The sequence below is a fragment of the Narcine bancroftii genome, chromosome 5, assembly GCF_036971445.1.
Source record: "Narcine bancroftii isolate sNarBan1 chromosome 5, sNarBan1.hap1, whole genome shotgun sequence".
Classification (NCBI taxonomy): domain Eukaryota; kingdom Metazoa; phylum Chordata; class Chondrichthyes; order Torpediniformes; family Narcinidae; genus Narcine; species Narcine bancroftii.
The window spans coordinates 45,623,682-45,640,557 of record NC_091473.1 but is presented as its reverse complement, the minus strand read 5'-3'; the positions used below and the strand labels follow the sequence as shown (position 1 = coordinate 45,640,557).

Sequence of the window (16,876 nt, the reverse complement as noted above, 5' to 3'; positions counted from 1 at the left end):
GTCATGTTGTTTCAAGTAAAACGAGTAGTCCCTCTCTCTTGAATGCTTTCTCCGCACATACCTATCAAATTCAGCTCCCTCATGCAGTAACTGGTGGCTTTCGCTGCCCTGGTCCTAGTTATCCATTTTGTGGATTTATCTAGCACAGGATCCAGACATAGATTAAAATCACCCCCTATTAGAATATTTTCATTCCCCTCCGCCAATCATAGGGAAATGTCCTGTATAATTTTTCATCATCATAGTTGGGGGTGTGCACATTCATTAGGGTCCAGGATTCTGAATATATTTGACAGTGCACCATAACAAATCTTCCCATTTTGTCTGTAAGCACCTTCTGCACCTGCATTGGAACACTCTTCCCCACTAGAATTGCCACTCCCTTTGCCTTTGAGCTGAAGGAGGAGGATATAACCTGACCCACCCACCCCCCTTTTAGCTATTGATGTTTCCACTTGGTTAAATGTGTCTCTTGAAGGAAGGCAAGATCTATTTCCATTTTTTAATGTGTGCCAAGATCCTTTCCCGCTTCACTGAACCGTTTAAGCCATTGGCATTAAAAGTAGTAAACTTTAGATTCTTAGCCATTACCCCTGGATTCCTTCCCTAAATGCTTCCCCCCGCCACCACCACCACCCCCCCCCCCCCCCACCGCTGCAGCCCTAATCTCTTACCATCAGCCCTTTGCTCCGCTCCATCTGAACTGCAAAAATAATTAGGTGAAGAACAAGGGCGACAAAGACAAAAACCAAAATGACTAACCAAAAAAAATAAAAGACACAAGAAACATTCACAGCCATACCTTCCCTTAATCCCCTATTGCTCTACCGACATAACCTTTGTCCTCGTTACATTCTCTGTTGTCAACCTCCTTTGGTTGTCAACACTCCCCTCCAATAACAGGTTGTGCCACTGGCACCCATCTATTCCTCTCTCCGTCTCCCGAGCTCCCCAAGAAAATCTTCTTTTCTACTTGGCATAACCTCTTTTCAGACCTTTTTTTCAATTTAAATGCCAAAATATCATTACAGTCCATAACACATCTGTACTCCCAATGTGGGCAGATCTTTGGCGAATTGCATTGCCATTTCTGGATCTTTTTCTTCCTGGTAATATCACCTTCAGGGTGGCTGGATGTCTCAGTACACATTTGTACCCCTTTTGCTTGATCAGCCTCTTGGCTTTTTTGGTCTTCAAAAGTGCCACGCTAATGTCCAGGTAAAAGAAGATTTTATTTCCCTCTACCTCTAAGGGGGACCCTCTTTTCTTTGCATCCATCGCCACCACTCCTAATATTCTCTCCCTGACCTGATTATGCAACAACCTTATCAGGACAGAACACGGTCTCTGCCTGGGACCTGTTCTTGGGAAAAGGGTTCTATGAGCCCTTTCTATTTAATTTTTTTCTCCCTATATACCCTTGCCCAGCACCTCGGGGATCCAGGTCTGAAAAAAACTTACTGGATTTTGCCATTCAATCCCTTCCCTTAGCCCCACTATTTTAATGTTATTTCGCCTGCTGTAGTTCTCAAGGGCATCTAATTTCTTCCAAATATTCTCTCTTTCATTCAACTGCATCTCCAATTTATCACCCATATCATGTATGGTGTCCTCATTTTTACCCACCCTTTCCTGCATTTCGGCCACCCTACCTATCAGCCCAGAATGGGTTCCCTGGGCTTTGTCCAGCTTCTCGCCCATGTCTTGGGCTCGCTTCTCGACAACCTGGAAGAGCCCGTCTTCCATCTGGCCCAGCGAATCTATTACATCACGCAGGGATGGCTCTGAGCCCCCTGCTTGTTTTGTTTTGACAGGACCCTTTTTAATCCCACAGTCTGTCTTGGTGAATTTCTGTTGCTGCTGGGTTTTGGGGTCCTCTGGGCCCAAAACAGCAAGTAATAAGTCTCCAGGAGAATATGGTTTTTTGCCTGAATTTATTAATCTCCCTTTTATGGAGATATTAGGACAGGTTAGACTCAGTTATACCTGACAAAGTGCTCAGGCCTGAATCGTCAACAGCCTTTTAATTCTTCTGTGTAATCTGCTGAGTTTCTCCAACACTTGATCCCAGTCTCTGCAGAATTACTTGTTTACCTTCTCAACTTCCACTTGGTTCACTGTGTCCCAGTGAAGCATGAGTTCTGGCACCAGTTATCGAACTCCAAATACAAAATTACAGGATAACTAACAAGCTTACTAAGAACTTGCACAGCTTTAATTCTCATTCTGCAGTTATGAAAAGCACATTCCTATAAGTCACTCCTGAGCAAAGCAATTTGAGCACACATGCATTTAATAATCCTCTGATGGGAAACTATTTGATCTGCAATTTATTTCACTGAACACTACAATTTTCACAGGCTCGATGAACTATTTGAAGATATCCTGCCCTGTGTTTATTCTGGTAATACTATTTAGGCCTATTAAAGGCTCCCCAGTTCACACAAAATTTCAGGTTACAGCACAGAAACATTTGAATTTTATGTCACACTCAAGGCTCATCCCATACTACATTCTCCTATCAGTATGTACTATTCTGTTGTCTCTTAGCTAACTTCTCCTTAAACTATCTGGACCATCTCATGTGATGACAAGTTCCAAATTCTTAGAACAATCAGGCTTGCTAGGTGTTCTGAGTTCCTCATTTTGTACCCTGGTGAATCATCTTGTGATACCTCCTAAGCTTCCTCACACATGACATTGGGGACTCTTCTGGGGCAGAGGTGACCACAGCCAGTTTATTTTCATTTCTCTATTTTGTTTATGTTTCTTTCTTTTGTACACATTTCTTTTTTTCTGGAGTTCAGTTTACAATTACTGATAATCAGAAATTTTGTTAGGCCAGCAGGAAAAAAAGAATGTCAGGGTTGTATGTGGTGCCATCTGTAATCTGACAATAAATTTGAACTTTGAATCTGTTCATGAGGGATGGATGTTTTTAGGGATCATCCAGTGAGACTATGTGGGCAGATTCATAGAGTCATACTGCACTGAACAGGCCCTTCAGCCCAAATCACCTATTCCCACCAAATAGGCATTCTGGGCTTATCCCATTTACATGCATTTGGCCCCCATATCATCCTAAGCCCTTCCTATCCATAAATCTGTCCAAATGTCTTTTGAACGTTGCAATTGGATACTTCTCTACTTTCCTCTGACAGCTCATTCCAGATATGATCCACCTTCTAAGTGAATAAGTTTCCCATCTAAATCCCTCTGAAATCTCTCCCCTTTCATCTTAAACCTATATCTTCTAATTTGAGAATCCTCTACTTTGGGAAAATGACTGTGAGCATTCAATTTATCCAAGCTTCTCATGATTTTGTACTACAAGATCATTTAGCCTCTTACACTTGACGGAATAAAGCACCAGCCCATCTCAGCTCTTCTATAAAACAAGCCTTCTAGTCCTGGCAACATCTTTGTAAATTTCCTCTGCACAAGAAGGGAATGATCACTTTGATGGGGCTGTATTACAAGTCCTCCCCAATAGCCAAGGGGAATTGGGACATCAAATGTGTAAGTTCATTGCTGGGAGATTTTAAATTCCCAAATATTGACTGGGACACCCAATTTGCAAGTTCTTGGACAGGGCAGAATTTATTGTGTGTTCAAGGGAGCTTCCTAAATTAATGTACAGTGTGTTTTGAGGACCCTATAAGAGAAGGTGTAATTCTGGACCTTCTCTTAGGGAACAAGACAAGGCAGGTGACAAAATGACAGTTGGTGGGAGGTGGGGGTTCATTGGGACCAATGATCACAATTCTATTAGATTTAAAATAGTTATGGAGAAAGCTGGGACACTTTCCACATGGAGTGGCAAATGGAATTTAACTTTGATAAGTGTGCAGTATTGCACTTTGGTAAGTCATGGTTAATTGTCAGGCCCTGGAAAACACTGTAGAACAGAAAATGAATGGCACAGAGGCAGGGTTCCATGAAAGGGTGATTCAGGTGGACACAGTGATGAAGAAGGCATTGCTTCGTTTGGTGGGGCACTGAGTACAAAAGTTGGAACATCATGATACACCTGCACAAGTCATTACTGAGGCCAAACTTGGAGCCCTATGTGCAGTTCTGGTCACCCAATAAGGAAGGATATTGATAAATTGGAAGGGGCACAGAGGTGATTCATCGGGATGCTGCTGGTTCTGGAAGGCTTGTGTTAGAGTGAGAGGTTTGATAGACTGGGGCTTTATCCCTACAGGGCATAGGCATAAAGAGAGAGGGGAAGGATTAAGATGGACCCGAGGAACATTTTCAATTGGAGGGTAGTTCATTAAATGGAGCAAGTTACCAGAAACGGTACAACTACAATGTTCAAAAATCATTTGGGCAGATTTAAGGATAAGGAAGGCCTTAGAAAGATATGGACCAAATGCAGGCAAACGGGACTATCCCAGAATACCAACTTGGTCAGCATGCATCATGGGCTGAAGGGTTTGTTCCATGCTCAATAACTCTATATCACCCTGAGAAAACAGAAATCAAAGTGAAATTTTAAACAGTTCAAACATTGAGAAATAAATATGATTCAAGAATGTGAAAAATAAAGTACTGAGGAGAAACATATCCTCCTGAAAATGTGCAACTTCTTTTCTGGCCATGAGAAGAGGGTGTTAGTGCTGCATCCTACACTTTGACTAAACTTGGACATTACATTAACTTTGTGCCAATTTGCACCTTGCACTGATCATCACTTCCCCTTTCTTGATGCCTCTTTAGGCCAATATCCATTACTAGCCTATCCACTCCCACAGCCACTGTTGGGTCTACAAGCCTGTGAGATCTCTCCCTTATTCCTGACCTGGCTTTTCCTCCATTGTAACTGATTAGACTTCCCCCTATCTCCTCTATTTCCTGTGTTTCAACTCCTCCTTGCCTTGACAGGAATAGAGACAGTCTTTGTCCATACATTGTCTTCCCCTGCCCTTCAGATCAAAGAATTCTGCCTGGCCTGCTTAGTGTTTCTCGATTCTTCTCAGCTTTTAGAACACAAAACTTTTTAGTACAGGCCCTTCAAGACATGACGTGATACCAACCTACTCAACAGCAATCTAATTTTCACCTACCTCATGCCTCTATTTTTCTTATATTCATGGTGAAAAATCTTTTGAATTCCCCTTAATTTTGTTTAAGATTTCTAAGCTTCTGCTCTGCTTTACTTGATGAAATAAATAGAACTTTATTTAATTAAAAGATTTCAAATATCCTTATACAATACCATTAAAGTTTAAAATAATCACCTGAGTCAAGTAGAGTGGTCAAAAGTTCTAGTGAACGGTTGCACACATAAAACTCTTTCTTTCTCCACAGAATCTGTGTACTTTGCTGAGTCTTTTCCCAGCACATTAGGTTTTCAATTTAAGAAAAGTCAATGCTTTCATGGCAATGATCCAATGTTTATTTTTCTCTTTCCATAGATGTGGCTGTGTCTGCTGAGTGCTTCCAGAACATTTTTCTTGGAGATAGCTTGAAGTCTTTGATGAGTGGTGTGTCACACAGATTGGTGCAGAAGCTTAGTTATTTGTAACGCATGATAGTTATTTGGATGAGAATGTAGGAGGTATGATCAGTAAGTCTGCGGATGACACAAATTTGGTGGTATAGTCAATAGTAAGGAAAGTTGCCTAGACTACTGCAGGGTATAGATCAGATGGGAAGTTGCGCAGAGAGTTGGTAGGAAGTGTTTAATCTTGACAGGAATGAGATGATTTATTTTCATGAGTCAAATAAGAGTAGGACCTGTACAGTAAATGGTTGGGTGCTAAGGAATGTGGGGTTCTAGTCCATTCAGTACACAACTTTGGTCAGGGTATAAAATATAAAAGTTATGATATTATGCTGCAACTTTACAAGTCATTGGTGAGAGTGGTTGTGTGCGGCTCTGGTTGCCATACTACAAGAATGATGTGAGTACACTGGAGAGAGGGCAGAGGAGATTCACCAGGATTGGAGATTTTGTAGGCAGTCTTAGTTTTTCCTGGAGCGAAGAAGGCTGAGTAGTGACATGACAGAGGTATATTAACTTAAATGCGACTCGGCTGTTTGAGTTGATTTGATGGACCCCTCATTGAATAACTCTTCTCTGTGTAGAACGTGGCAATAAACTTGAAGAGCTTGATAACTGATTTGGAGGGTAATGGGGATTAAAGCAAGGGGGACATACCAAGAAATGACACATTCTCAATGGGTGACAAGAGCCTCCATTCATGCTGTAGAATAGAAAGTGAAGCAAATGTGTCCACATCATGGGGACTTCCACGAGCTTCTCCTATATGATGGCCATCACTCTGGAGGAAACTCTACATAGAGAGATGAAGAGAAATAATTCCACTAAGTGGTACCCCTTGCTGAAGGAAGTCTTGTATAACTTGATATTGGTGGTGTTCCTTGAACATCAAAGGCTTTGATCTGAAGTTGCTTGAAGTAGAAACCATGTAGGTCCATAGCAGAAAACATTGAGAATCCATATAGAATGCTTCCAGGTGAAGATGTTATTTGACCATATGTAATGATTAAAATAAATCTTATGGGAATGTACACAAATAACCCTGTAGTCTCTACAGGTGGAGGTAAGGGCATGATCCTTCAGTTATTTAACTTCCTCTGTACTATGCAGAAACGTGGCCTGTAATGCAAATCAGTACATTTCTGAATCACCACTAGATAACTCAATGTCATTAACAAACCACACCTTGGCAGTCTCCAACTGGAGGGCAGCAATATCGATTTCTCCAATATCAGGTAGCTCCCCTCCCCACTTTCCATATCTCTTTGGCCCATACCTCCCTCTCTTTCCCTCCCAACCTTTCTGACCCACCTGTCATATACACCTTCCTTCCTCCTATCAGAGGGCATCATTCTCAGCCCTCAATCCCTTCCCCCATCACCTCTCAGCTCCTTCTTTTCTATCCCCTGACCTGCATTCACTTATCACCCTGTGCTCCCCTTCCCTTCCCCTATAGCCTTTTATTCGGGTATCCACCTAATTCTTCCTATGCCTGTTGAAGAGTTTTAAGTCTGAAGTGTCGACTGTCTATTGCCTTCTGTAGCTGCTGCCTGAACTGCTGAGTTCTTCTAGCACTTCGTGTGTTGTTCCATATCAATTCAAGTTTATTATCATCTGGCTGTATATATACAATTAGATGAAATAACATTTCTTCGAACCACAGTGCACACACATACACACACAATGCAGAGCACATAGTAATCAAATATATACATATAAATAGAATTTAAAATTAATATACATATTTTGAAATTATTTACTCGGTTACAAGATACTGTTCATCCCTCTCACACCCTGTGGGAAGAAGCTATTTCCCAGCCTGGCAGTCCTGATTTTGATGCTCCTGTACCACCTCCTTCCAGATATGGAGAAGAGGGCATTTTGAATTGCAGGTAATTTGAAATTGCAGGTATTTCATTTTTTTTCACCAAGATCCAAGGACACTAATTTTGTGCATAGTTTTAAGTTAATATTGTCTCTGCCAGTTTGAATTAAACACAAAAATTTGCATACACTGTAATTGTAGTTTCACAAAAATGCTGGAGAAACTCAACAAGTCATGAAGCGTTCTTTATGTAGCAAAGAGAGAGATGTAACCAATGTTTCGGACCTGAGCCCTTCATCAAGGTATAAGCTAAAAGCAGGAAGGCAGATGCCTGAATAAAATGATGGGATGATGGGGGGAGGAGCACAGGAACACAGGCAAGAGGCCATAGGTGTATAGGCTATAAGTGTATAGGCATGGGAGGGAACAATAGAAAAAAAGCTGAAAAGTTATCGGGGGGAAGGTTAGCTCTCTGAATGGATGGGGGAAGGAGCACTGGGGAAGTCATGGGGAGGTGAAAGATAGGAGAGGTCAAATGGAGGGTAGGAGAGGTTAGAGGGGGAAGGTGGAGGATAGAGAGGGGAGTTCTATACTTACCTGGCATCCATCAAGAATCAGAAGTTTGCCTCCCTGGAGACTGTAGCCTCTGCAACCTTTGACGTGGGTTTCCACCTCGGCCCTGGACGTATACACATGCTCACGCCTTCATCATGGGTTTCCAGCCTGGACCAAGTCACCTGAGGCCAGAGTTCCTGATGCAAGTTTCCACCCCATCAGCCCATAGGCCTGAGTGTCCAACATCTTTGCTGCTAACCACAGTTCTGGCCACCAATGGAGCTAGGTTGCCTCTGTCTGTTACCCCGACTGCCAACATACCGAAGCTCCCAATGCCTCTTTCAATGCAGGTACTTACCCTGGTCCCGACCAACCCTGTTCTGACAACCACACTAACTCCATCACTGATTCCCACACCAACTTCAGCCTCTGTAAGGCTGACAGCTTGGATTCCTCCACTGCCTTATCCCCCCACTCCTTACACTTCTCTATCCCTTCACACCCCTCCCTACTCACCCCCTCTACTCCTTTGAGCTTCCGCTTCCCACCTCTCTTGCCCTCAGACCCTCTCATCTCTTCCCAACTCCTCACTGATGTTCTTATCCTCTATCTTTCCCCCAATCTCCTTTACATGCCTTCCACACTGACCTCCTAAACCAGCTAACTCCCCCTCTGAATTCCCCAACCCTCCATTCCCCCTGCCCTGATCCCTCCATCCTCACCGTTCAGAGAAATTTCCCCTCTCCCATCTCTTTGCAGCTTTTTAATCTCTTGTGCCCTCCCATCCCTATCCACCTGGGACCTCTTGCCTGTGGTCCTGTGTTTCTTCGCCCTGCCCCACTTCCACCATTTTATTCAGACTGATTTTAGCTCAGGCCGAAAACATTGGTCATGTATCTTTATCTTTGCTAATAAAGAACGCTGTGTCACCAGCTTGAACTAATATGAGTGTTTTATCCCCAGCAGGTGCTCCACCTTTGTAATAGTTCTACGAATGCTGCATGACCCATTGATTTACTCCAGCAATTTGTTTCTTGTTCAACACACTGGAATATCAACTTGCAAGATATTTGCATATCTAGGACTGTGGACAGGGTTTTAAACTAAGTAGTAGGAGGGGTTGGTTCAAAAGATTGGAGAGGGATAGATAAAGGGAGAGTAAATGTTAAAAAAGAGAAAAGTAACAGTAGAGTGGATAAAGGTTAGAGTAGAGTGGATAAACTTCATGCCAAAGAGGCAAAAATTAACAGTTTCTAAAGCACAATGAGTATAAGGTCACTTTACCTAAATGCCTGTAGTACACGGATCAAGGTCAGTGAACTTGTGGCAAATATCAGTAGAAAGGGGTATGATTTAGTGGCCATTGCAGAAATGTAGTTGCAGGTTGAAGAGGATTGGGAATTAAATATCTAAGGATATCAGGTAATAAGGAAGGAGAGGCAAGAAAGTAAGGGATGTAGGGTCGCGCTCTGAGCTAAGGATGATATCAGGGCAATAGTGAGAGATCATGTATGATCTAAGGAGCAAAATGTTGAATCCATTTGGGTGGAGATGAAGAATAGTAAAGGGAAAGAATTACTGGTGGGAGATGTCTCTGGGTCACCCAATAATAACATTACAGTGGCACAGGCAATAAACCAAGAAATAATGGAGCCATGTAAGGATGAAACAGCAGTTATCGTGGGGGTCTTTAACATATACATAGACTTGGTGAATTAGGTTTGTCAAGGCCACCTTGAGGAGGACCTTCTTGAACAGCATCATTGAACCTACAAGTGAACATGCTATTTTGACTCTAGTCATGTACAATAAGACAGGTAAAATTAGCTATCTTTTTGTTAGGGATCCTCTTGGAAAGAATGATTACAGCATGATTGAGTTTCTCGTACCAATGAAGGGTACAATAGTTTGGTCTAAAACCAGTGTGTTATGCCTAAATAAGGGAAACTCCAAGGGGACGAGGGAGGAGTTGGCCAGGGTAGACTGGGAACACAGGCTATAAGGAGGGATGGTTGAGGAACAGTAGAAGACTTTCAAAGAGATTTTACACGGTGCTCAACAGAAGTATATTCCAGTTAAAAGCAAGGAAAGGAAGGATGGGGACGGCCAGCCTTGGATAACTAAGGAAATAAAGGAAGGCATCAAACTAAAAGCTCGTGCATACAAAGTCTCCAAGAGCAGTAGGAAACTAAAAGATTGAGAAAGCTTTAAAAAGTAACAAAGAACCACAAAGTGAACAATAAAGAAAGCGAAGAAAAGATTAGCACAAAATATAAAAACAGACAATAAAAGTTTTTAAAATTATATAAAATGTAAAAGGTTTGCTACAGTGAAGATTGGACCCTTGGAAGATGAGATGGGGAAATACATATTGTATAATGATGAAATTGCTGAGGCTCTGGATGGCTATTTGTGTCAGTCTTCATGTTGGAGAACATGTCGAACATCCCAAAGACAGATGTTATGGATATGATGGGAAGTGAGGACCTGGATATAATAGCTATCACTAAAGATATAGTATTTAGAAAACTTGAGGGTTTAAAGATAGATAAGTTCTCTGGTCCCGATGGAATACATCCCAGGGTACTGAAAGAAATGGCACAAGTTATAGTCGAGGATTTGCTGATAATTTACCAAATTTTTGTGGACTCTGCACAGGTCCCAGTGGATTAGAAGACAGCAAATGTCACACCACTATTTAAAAAAGGATCTAGGCAAATGGCAGAGAACTGTAAGTCAGTTAGTTTAACATTTGTAATTGGGAAAATACTTGAAGCTATCATTAAAGAGGAAATAGCGAGGCATCTGGAGTGAAATGGATCCATCAAGACAGATGCAGCTGTGGATTCAGCAAAAGCAGATCCTGTTTGACAAATTTACTGGAGTTGTTTGAGGATATAATGGGTGTAGTGGATAGAGGGGAACAGATGGACATTGTTCACCTGGATTTCTAGAAGGCATTCAACAATGTGCTGCATAAAATAAATACAGAATATAAGGATGCATAGAGTTGTGGGTGATGTATTAGCATGGATAGAGGATTGGTTAACAATAGAAAGCAGAAGGTTGGGAAACAGGGGTGTTTTTCTGGTTGGCAATCAGTAGTGAGAGGCACGCCTCAGGGGTCAGTGCTGGGCCTGCAGCTGCTGTGCAGAAGGACTTAGGAGTGCTTGTGCACGAATCGCAAAAAGTTGGTTTGCAGGTGCAGCAGGCTATCAAGAAAGCAAATGGAATGTTGACCTTCATTGCTAGAAAGATTGAATTTAGGAGCAGGGAGGTTATGCTGCCACTGTACAAGGTACTGGTGAGGTTACATCTGGAGCACTCCATAAAATTCTGGTCTCCTTACTTGAAGAAGGATGTACTGGCTTTGGAGGCGGTGCAGAGGAGGTTCACCAGGTTGATTCCAGGGATTAGCCTATGAGGAGAGATTGAGTCGTCTGCGACTGTACTCGCTGGAATTTAGAAGAATGAGAGGGAATCTTTTGGAAACATATAACATTTAGAAAGGCATAGATAAGATAGAGGTAGGTAACAGGTAGGGGACAGCAGGCATGGCACATGCCCGGGGTGCCACTTGAAGGGGGCACCACTTGAAGGCCATGTCCCCTCTCCCCCACCGCTCAGCGTTGCTGCTAACCTGGACATACAAGGAACACACATCTATTTCTTTTATGCTCAGTCCACTTGTCCTCCTTCCTCATCCTAGTGTTTGCTCTCAGTTATATAACGGCAAATGCAATATGGCGGCCACCAGGCTACTCGCGAGGCCTCCTTGACGCCATGTATTTTGATGCTTTGGCCACCCCCACTATAGGAGCTATTTTGCGTTGATACGTCCCTGATAGGTAAGTTGTGTCTATTGGTGGGAGAGACTACAACATAGCCTCAAGATTCAGGCTAGTAGATATAGAATGGAGATGAGGAGGAACTGCTTTTCCCAGAGCATGTCAATTGAAACAGTGGAGGTCACCTCAGTAAATATATTTGAGTCAAGATTGGATAGTTTTTTACATTGTAAAAGGGAATTAAGAGATATAGGGAAAAGGCAGGTAGGTGGAGATGAGCCTATAATTAGGTCAGCCATGATTTCATTGAATGGCAGAGCAGGCTTGACGGGTGGAGGCCTACTCCTGCTCCAATTTCTTATATTCTTTGAAGAACCCTCCAAAAGTATGTCTGAACAAAAGCTGTTGAAACTCATGATCAAAATACATATTCCAAGAAGCTATGGGGACTGCATATTATGAAATGATATTTTTTTGGAAATTAAACTTCATATTTATGCTATTTTATTTTAGGCACACTAATTGACTTTCCATTTATCTTACACTATGAGCAGAAGAGTAACCTGCACTGGTTTTATATGTTATGCTAAAATATTGGCATGTCTCTGTCTCAATACAGAACGTTTCCGATTATCCGAAAATCAGTTAACCGAAAATCTCAGTTATCCAAACTTTATTTTGGCAGCAACATGACATCACAAGTTGAAAGTTTTTTTCACCTGACACGCTGTTAGCACCAGTTTAATAACAACAAAGCTCAGAGCTAGCCGGGAAGACAGCTGGTGATGGCTGGAAATGCAGTTCTGAGAAGCAGGTTGGAATCTTGAGCCATCAGGGAACGAATGGAGAAGGTCGGCGGGTCAGCGAGCACATGTGGAAATTGTCTTTGTTTCAGGTAATTCCCTTCTCTCTTTCCATTTCTTCTTTACCCTCCACGGTATTTGGTTCTCTGCTGTCTCAGCGTCATCAAGGAGAGCAGCATCTCAGGCAGGAGCAGGGACCTTGGGCTCCAGGGCAGGATCGGCGATGGCAGTTGGGAGGTGTTGGGGATCGGCGATGGAGTTAGGAGCAGGGACCTTGGGGGCCTGGGCCGTACCAGTGACGGCTGTGGGGATTGGTGACAACTTCAGGAACAGGGACCTTGGGCTCCCCGGCAGAAGCAGGGTCCTCAGCCTCCCAGGCAGGACCAGGGACCCCGGGCTCCCGGGCAGGATTGGTGATGGCGGTGGGGAGGTGTCTGAGATCCGTGACAGTGGTGGGGAGGTATCGTGGATCAGCAATGGCCAATAAAAGTATTCTGCTGATTCTCGTGGGCTGCTTAAAGCCAATATTCAGTTATCTGAAAAATACAGTTAACTGAAAAACATTCAGTCCCAAGCATTTCGGATAATTGGAAATGTACTGTGCTATTTCTCAAATTGCTGGGTAAAGATGTTCCTCCTGTTACTGGTCTTAAATATCCCACATACATTCTTACACCCACCTCCTATGCTTCAGCTCCTCAGCAAATTCTAAACATCATATCATTTTTTAAAATTGTAATTTATCTTTTTAAATTTTAGACATACAGATGGTAACAAGCCCTTTAGGTCCATGAGTCTGTGCTGGCCAAATTCCCAATTACACGCAGCCCCCGTACATTTTGAAGGGTGGGAGGAAACCAGAGCATCCGGAAGAAACCCATATAGAAACAGGAAGAATGTACAAAGTGTTTACAGGGACTGGTGTATTCAAACTTGGGTTGCTGGCACTGTTACAGCATTGTTCTAACCGTTACACTAACTGTGCCCATTCTCTGAATCCATTTTTCATCTATAACTTCCCCTTCTGCTTTCTCGTGAATACGTTTCTCTTGTACAATGAATTTCCTCTTCAATCACTAAAAATTTCAAACAGTCTCATATAGTTTTATGGGTATTCACTACCTTGCTTTTATATTCTTTTTTCTTTGGCTTGGCTTTGCAGACGAAGATTTATGGAGGGGTAATGTCCACGTCAGCTGCAGGCTTGTTTGTGGCTGACAAGTCTGATGCAGGACAGGCAGACACGGTTGCAGCGGTTGCAAGGGAAAATTGGTTGGTTGGGGTTGGGTGTTGGGTTTTTCCTCCTTTGTCTTTTGTCAGTGAGGTGGGCTTTGCAGTCTTCTTCAAAGGAGGTTGCTGCCCGCCGAACTGTGAGGCGCCAAGATGCACGGTTTTAGGCGAGATCAGCCCACTGGCGGTGGTCAATGTGGCAGGCACCAAGAGATTTCTTTAGGCAGTCCTTGTACCTCTTCTTTGGTGCACCTCTATCACGGTGGCCAGTGGAGAGCTCGCCATATAACACGATCTTGGGAAGGCGATGGTCCTCCATTCTGGAGACGCGACCTACCCAGCGCAGTTGGATCTTCAGCAACGTGGATTCGATGCTGTCGGCCTCTGCCATCTCGAGTACTTCATTGTTGGAGATGAAGTTGCTCCAATTAATGTTGAGGATGGAGCGGAGACAACGCTGGTGGAAGCGTTCTAGGAGCTTTTATATAACTCCTGCGTAAATAATAGTGTACTGTTGGCCATTTGAGCTTTTCCCTGGGCTTGTAAACATGACTCCATATATGGTTCTTTCTTTCAAAGTTTACCATCTGATTTCTCCTTAATTATTGTCTCCTTGAAAGCACAAGTGGGTTTAAAACCATTTATGTTTATCTGTGTGGCTCATTTTGCCCTTCTGAGTGGTTAGTGACACAATGGATGTTGAATATTATCTAATGTTAATGAAAAAAAAACTAATGCTTACTTTCCGTAGAGGTCTTGGTGGGTAGCTTGATACCTGAGCTGCAATCTGGGACATTCCTGCAGCCAATTTTCTATCATCACTGGATGTCTCGGATCGATTTCAAGGAAAATCTTTCTGGAGTAAAAAGGCAGAAGAGGTCAAAAGAAATAACGTGTAGGATAAAGAAATAAAATAATTTATTTAGTATTTCCATATACTCAAGACAACCTAAAAATAATGAGGTACTTTTAAACTAGAGCAATTGTATATGCAAGAAATCCCTCAAAAAGTGATGAATTAACATTTAATTCAGTGGTTGAGCACAATGGTTTACAGTGCCAGTGACCCAGGGTTAAATCTGCTGCTGATTGTAAGGGTTTGTGCATTCTCCCTGTGTCTGCATGGGTTTCTTTCACCCTCCAAAAACATTGTGGTATTTGGGTGGCATGGGCTCGTGGGCCGGAAGGGCCTATTACCTTTAAATTAAAAATGAACAACCAGAAGATATAGTTTTGGTTACATTGGGTGAAGGTTAACTGGTATTATGAGATCTGTTATCCATTTAGGAAGACAAGAATGATTTTGGTTTATTGCAGCACTCCCTCATCCCCCTGCACCACTATCTGTGACTGAATTTCATTGAAAAGGTTCCACTGATGTTCACGTTCCTCCTGAAAGGTATCTGTGCTCTCTTCATTTCCACCCGACAGGTTGGCAGATGAATAGGGGCATAATATACCCTTGCACCTTCTTCCCACTCTACTATACTCCACGACTTTGCAAAGGGGGTTATCTGTTGGTAGGGACCATCTTGAAGAGTCAGCCCAGAGTCATAGAGTCATTGGAAGACCATCAGAGTGATTCACTGTTACCTCACTTTATTCTGATATTGCTGAGAGAAGGGAATTTTTGGAATTCTCTACCCAAGAGGATTGCTAAGGCTCAATTGCTGAATATATTCAAAACATCTGGAATGAGCTGCCAGAGGAAGCTGTAGAAGTGGCCACAGTTATGGTATTTAAAATACATTGAGAAAGGTACATGGATAGGAAGGGTTTAGAGGGATATGGGCCACATGCACATTGGATGAGCTGAGACAAGCAAATTGGTCAACATGGAGCAGTTAGGCTGAAAGGCTTGTTTCTGTGCTGTACAGCTCTACGACTCATGATAGACATTTAATTTTAAGGGATATGGAATTAGGGCAGGGATGTGAGCGAAGCCACCACCTCACTGACTACTGAAATGGCATATATTGGGACTCCTCCTTTTATATCTTAAGTTACAAGAAAACTTTTAATTTAATCTGAGCAAAAAGAATATGTGGTGCCCACCCACTTGTCACTTGATGATCTCCGTGAGCTGTATCAAATAGAACATTTTAGTTTTTCAGCTGAAAAGGTTCTATTGAATTATTAACTCCTTCCTGATCTCAGACAAACCATTCCAGAAAAGAGTTCCCCATTTCCAAACAATTGCAACCCCAAGGACAATCTTTGCTGTTCTTCTTGAATGGACATGAATACAAAATAATGGCTTCCACTTTTTTAACTGAACTTTTTAACATTTGTTTTATTGCATAATTACATTTTTACTCTAGTACGACCTGTTCTATATAATGTAGAAACTGACTTTCCCGATCATATGCAAAGCAAAATTTTTCACTGTGTCGCGGCACACGGGACAACGAGCAATTCAAATTCAAGTTCAATCCTTCATCCCCTCTGTCAGTACGGGAGCTCAAATTTACCAAGAATACCCTCAGGCAATCATTCTGCTGGTCTGAAATGCAGAGGCTGCGATGACGCAGCGAAATAGTAATCTGGCGAAAGTTCACTAACCTGACACTTTAACTCCATTTCCCTCTCAATAGTTGTTGTCTGACCTGCTGAGCTTTTCTGGCTTTATTTCAGACTCACGGTTATTAGTTTTATACTTAAGATGGAGAATTTATGAAAATCAGTGTTAAGGATGATGTTGAAGGGAAATTTTGATAGTTTAATGGTGGTCAAGCTTGGATTACTTGAGCCATTATGTCACCAATAATCAAGCTAATCCGATTGCAACAGAAGCTTCTATTCCTTAAAACAGATGATTGATCAAACAAGTGGACAGAGCTCACTTTGTGGAGAGCTCGGAGTGGCTCAGAGTCTGAGGAGAAAACAGTAGGCTATGTAAATACAACACTTAATTGGCATATGCTTTAATTTATAATTATATCTAACTGAAGTACCTTTCTGCTGAATAACATTAACAAGGGACACAAGAGACTGCAGAGGCTGGAATCTGGAGCAGAAAGCGACCTGCTGAAGGAACTCAGCATCAGTGGGAGAAAAAAATGGTCACCATTTCAGGTCAGAGCCCTTCATCAAGTCATTAACAAGAGGATTGGTGTGTGTGGGAACAACCAAAAATGTTTCCTTTCTTCAGCAGAGACAAGAG

At 42.4% G+C, this 16,876-nt stretch overlaps 1 protein-coding gene across 1 annotated transcript in view; it reads right to left on the bottom strand.

Moving 5' to 3' along the window:
• Positions 1–664: 664 nt before the first annotated feature.
• The window catches only part of hemk1 (HemK methyltransferase family member 1), a 149,711-nt gene continuing 133,499 nt past the window's right edge, over positions 665–16,876 (bottom strand). Inside the window, exons 12-13 of the mRNA XM_069942336.1 lie at positions 14,456–14,569; positions 665–5,581 (exon numbers count right to left, since the gene is read on the bottom strand). Coding sequence (XP_069798437.1) covers positions 5,524–5,581; positions 14,456–14,569 — 172 coding nt within the window. The 3' untranslated portion in view covers positions 665–5,523. The remainder of the gene's footprint in view (positions 5,582–14,455; positions 14,570–16,876) is intronic.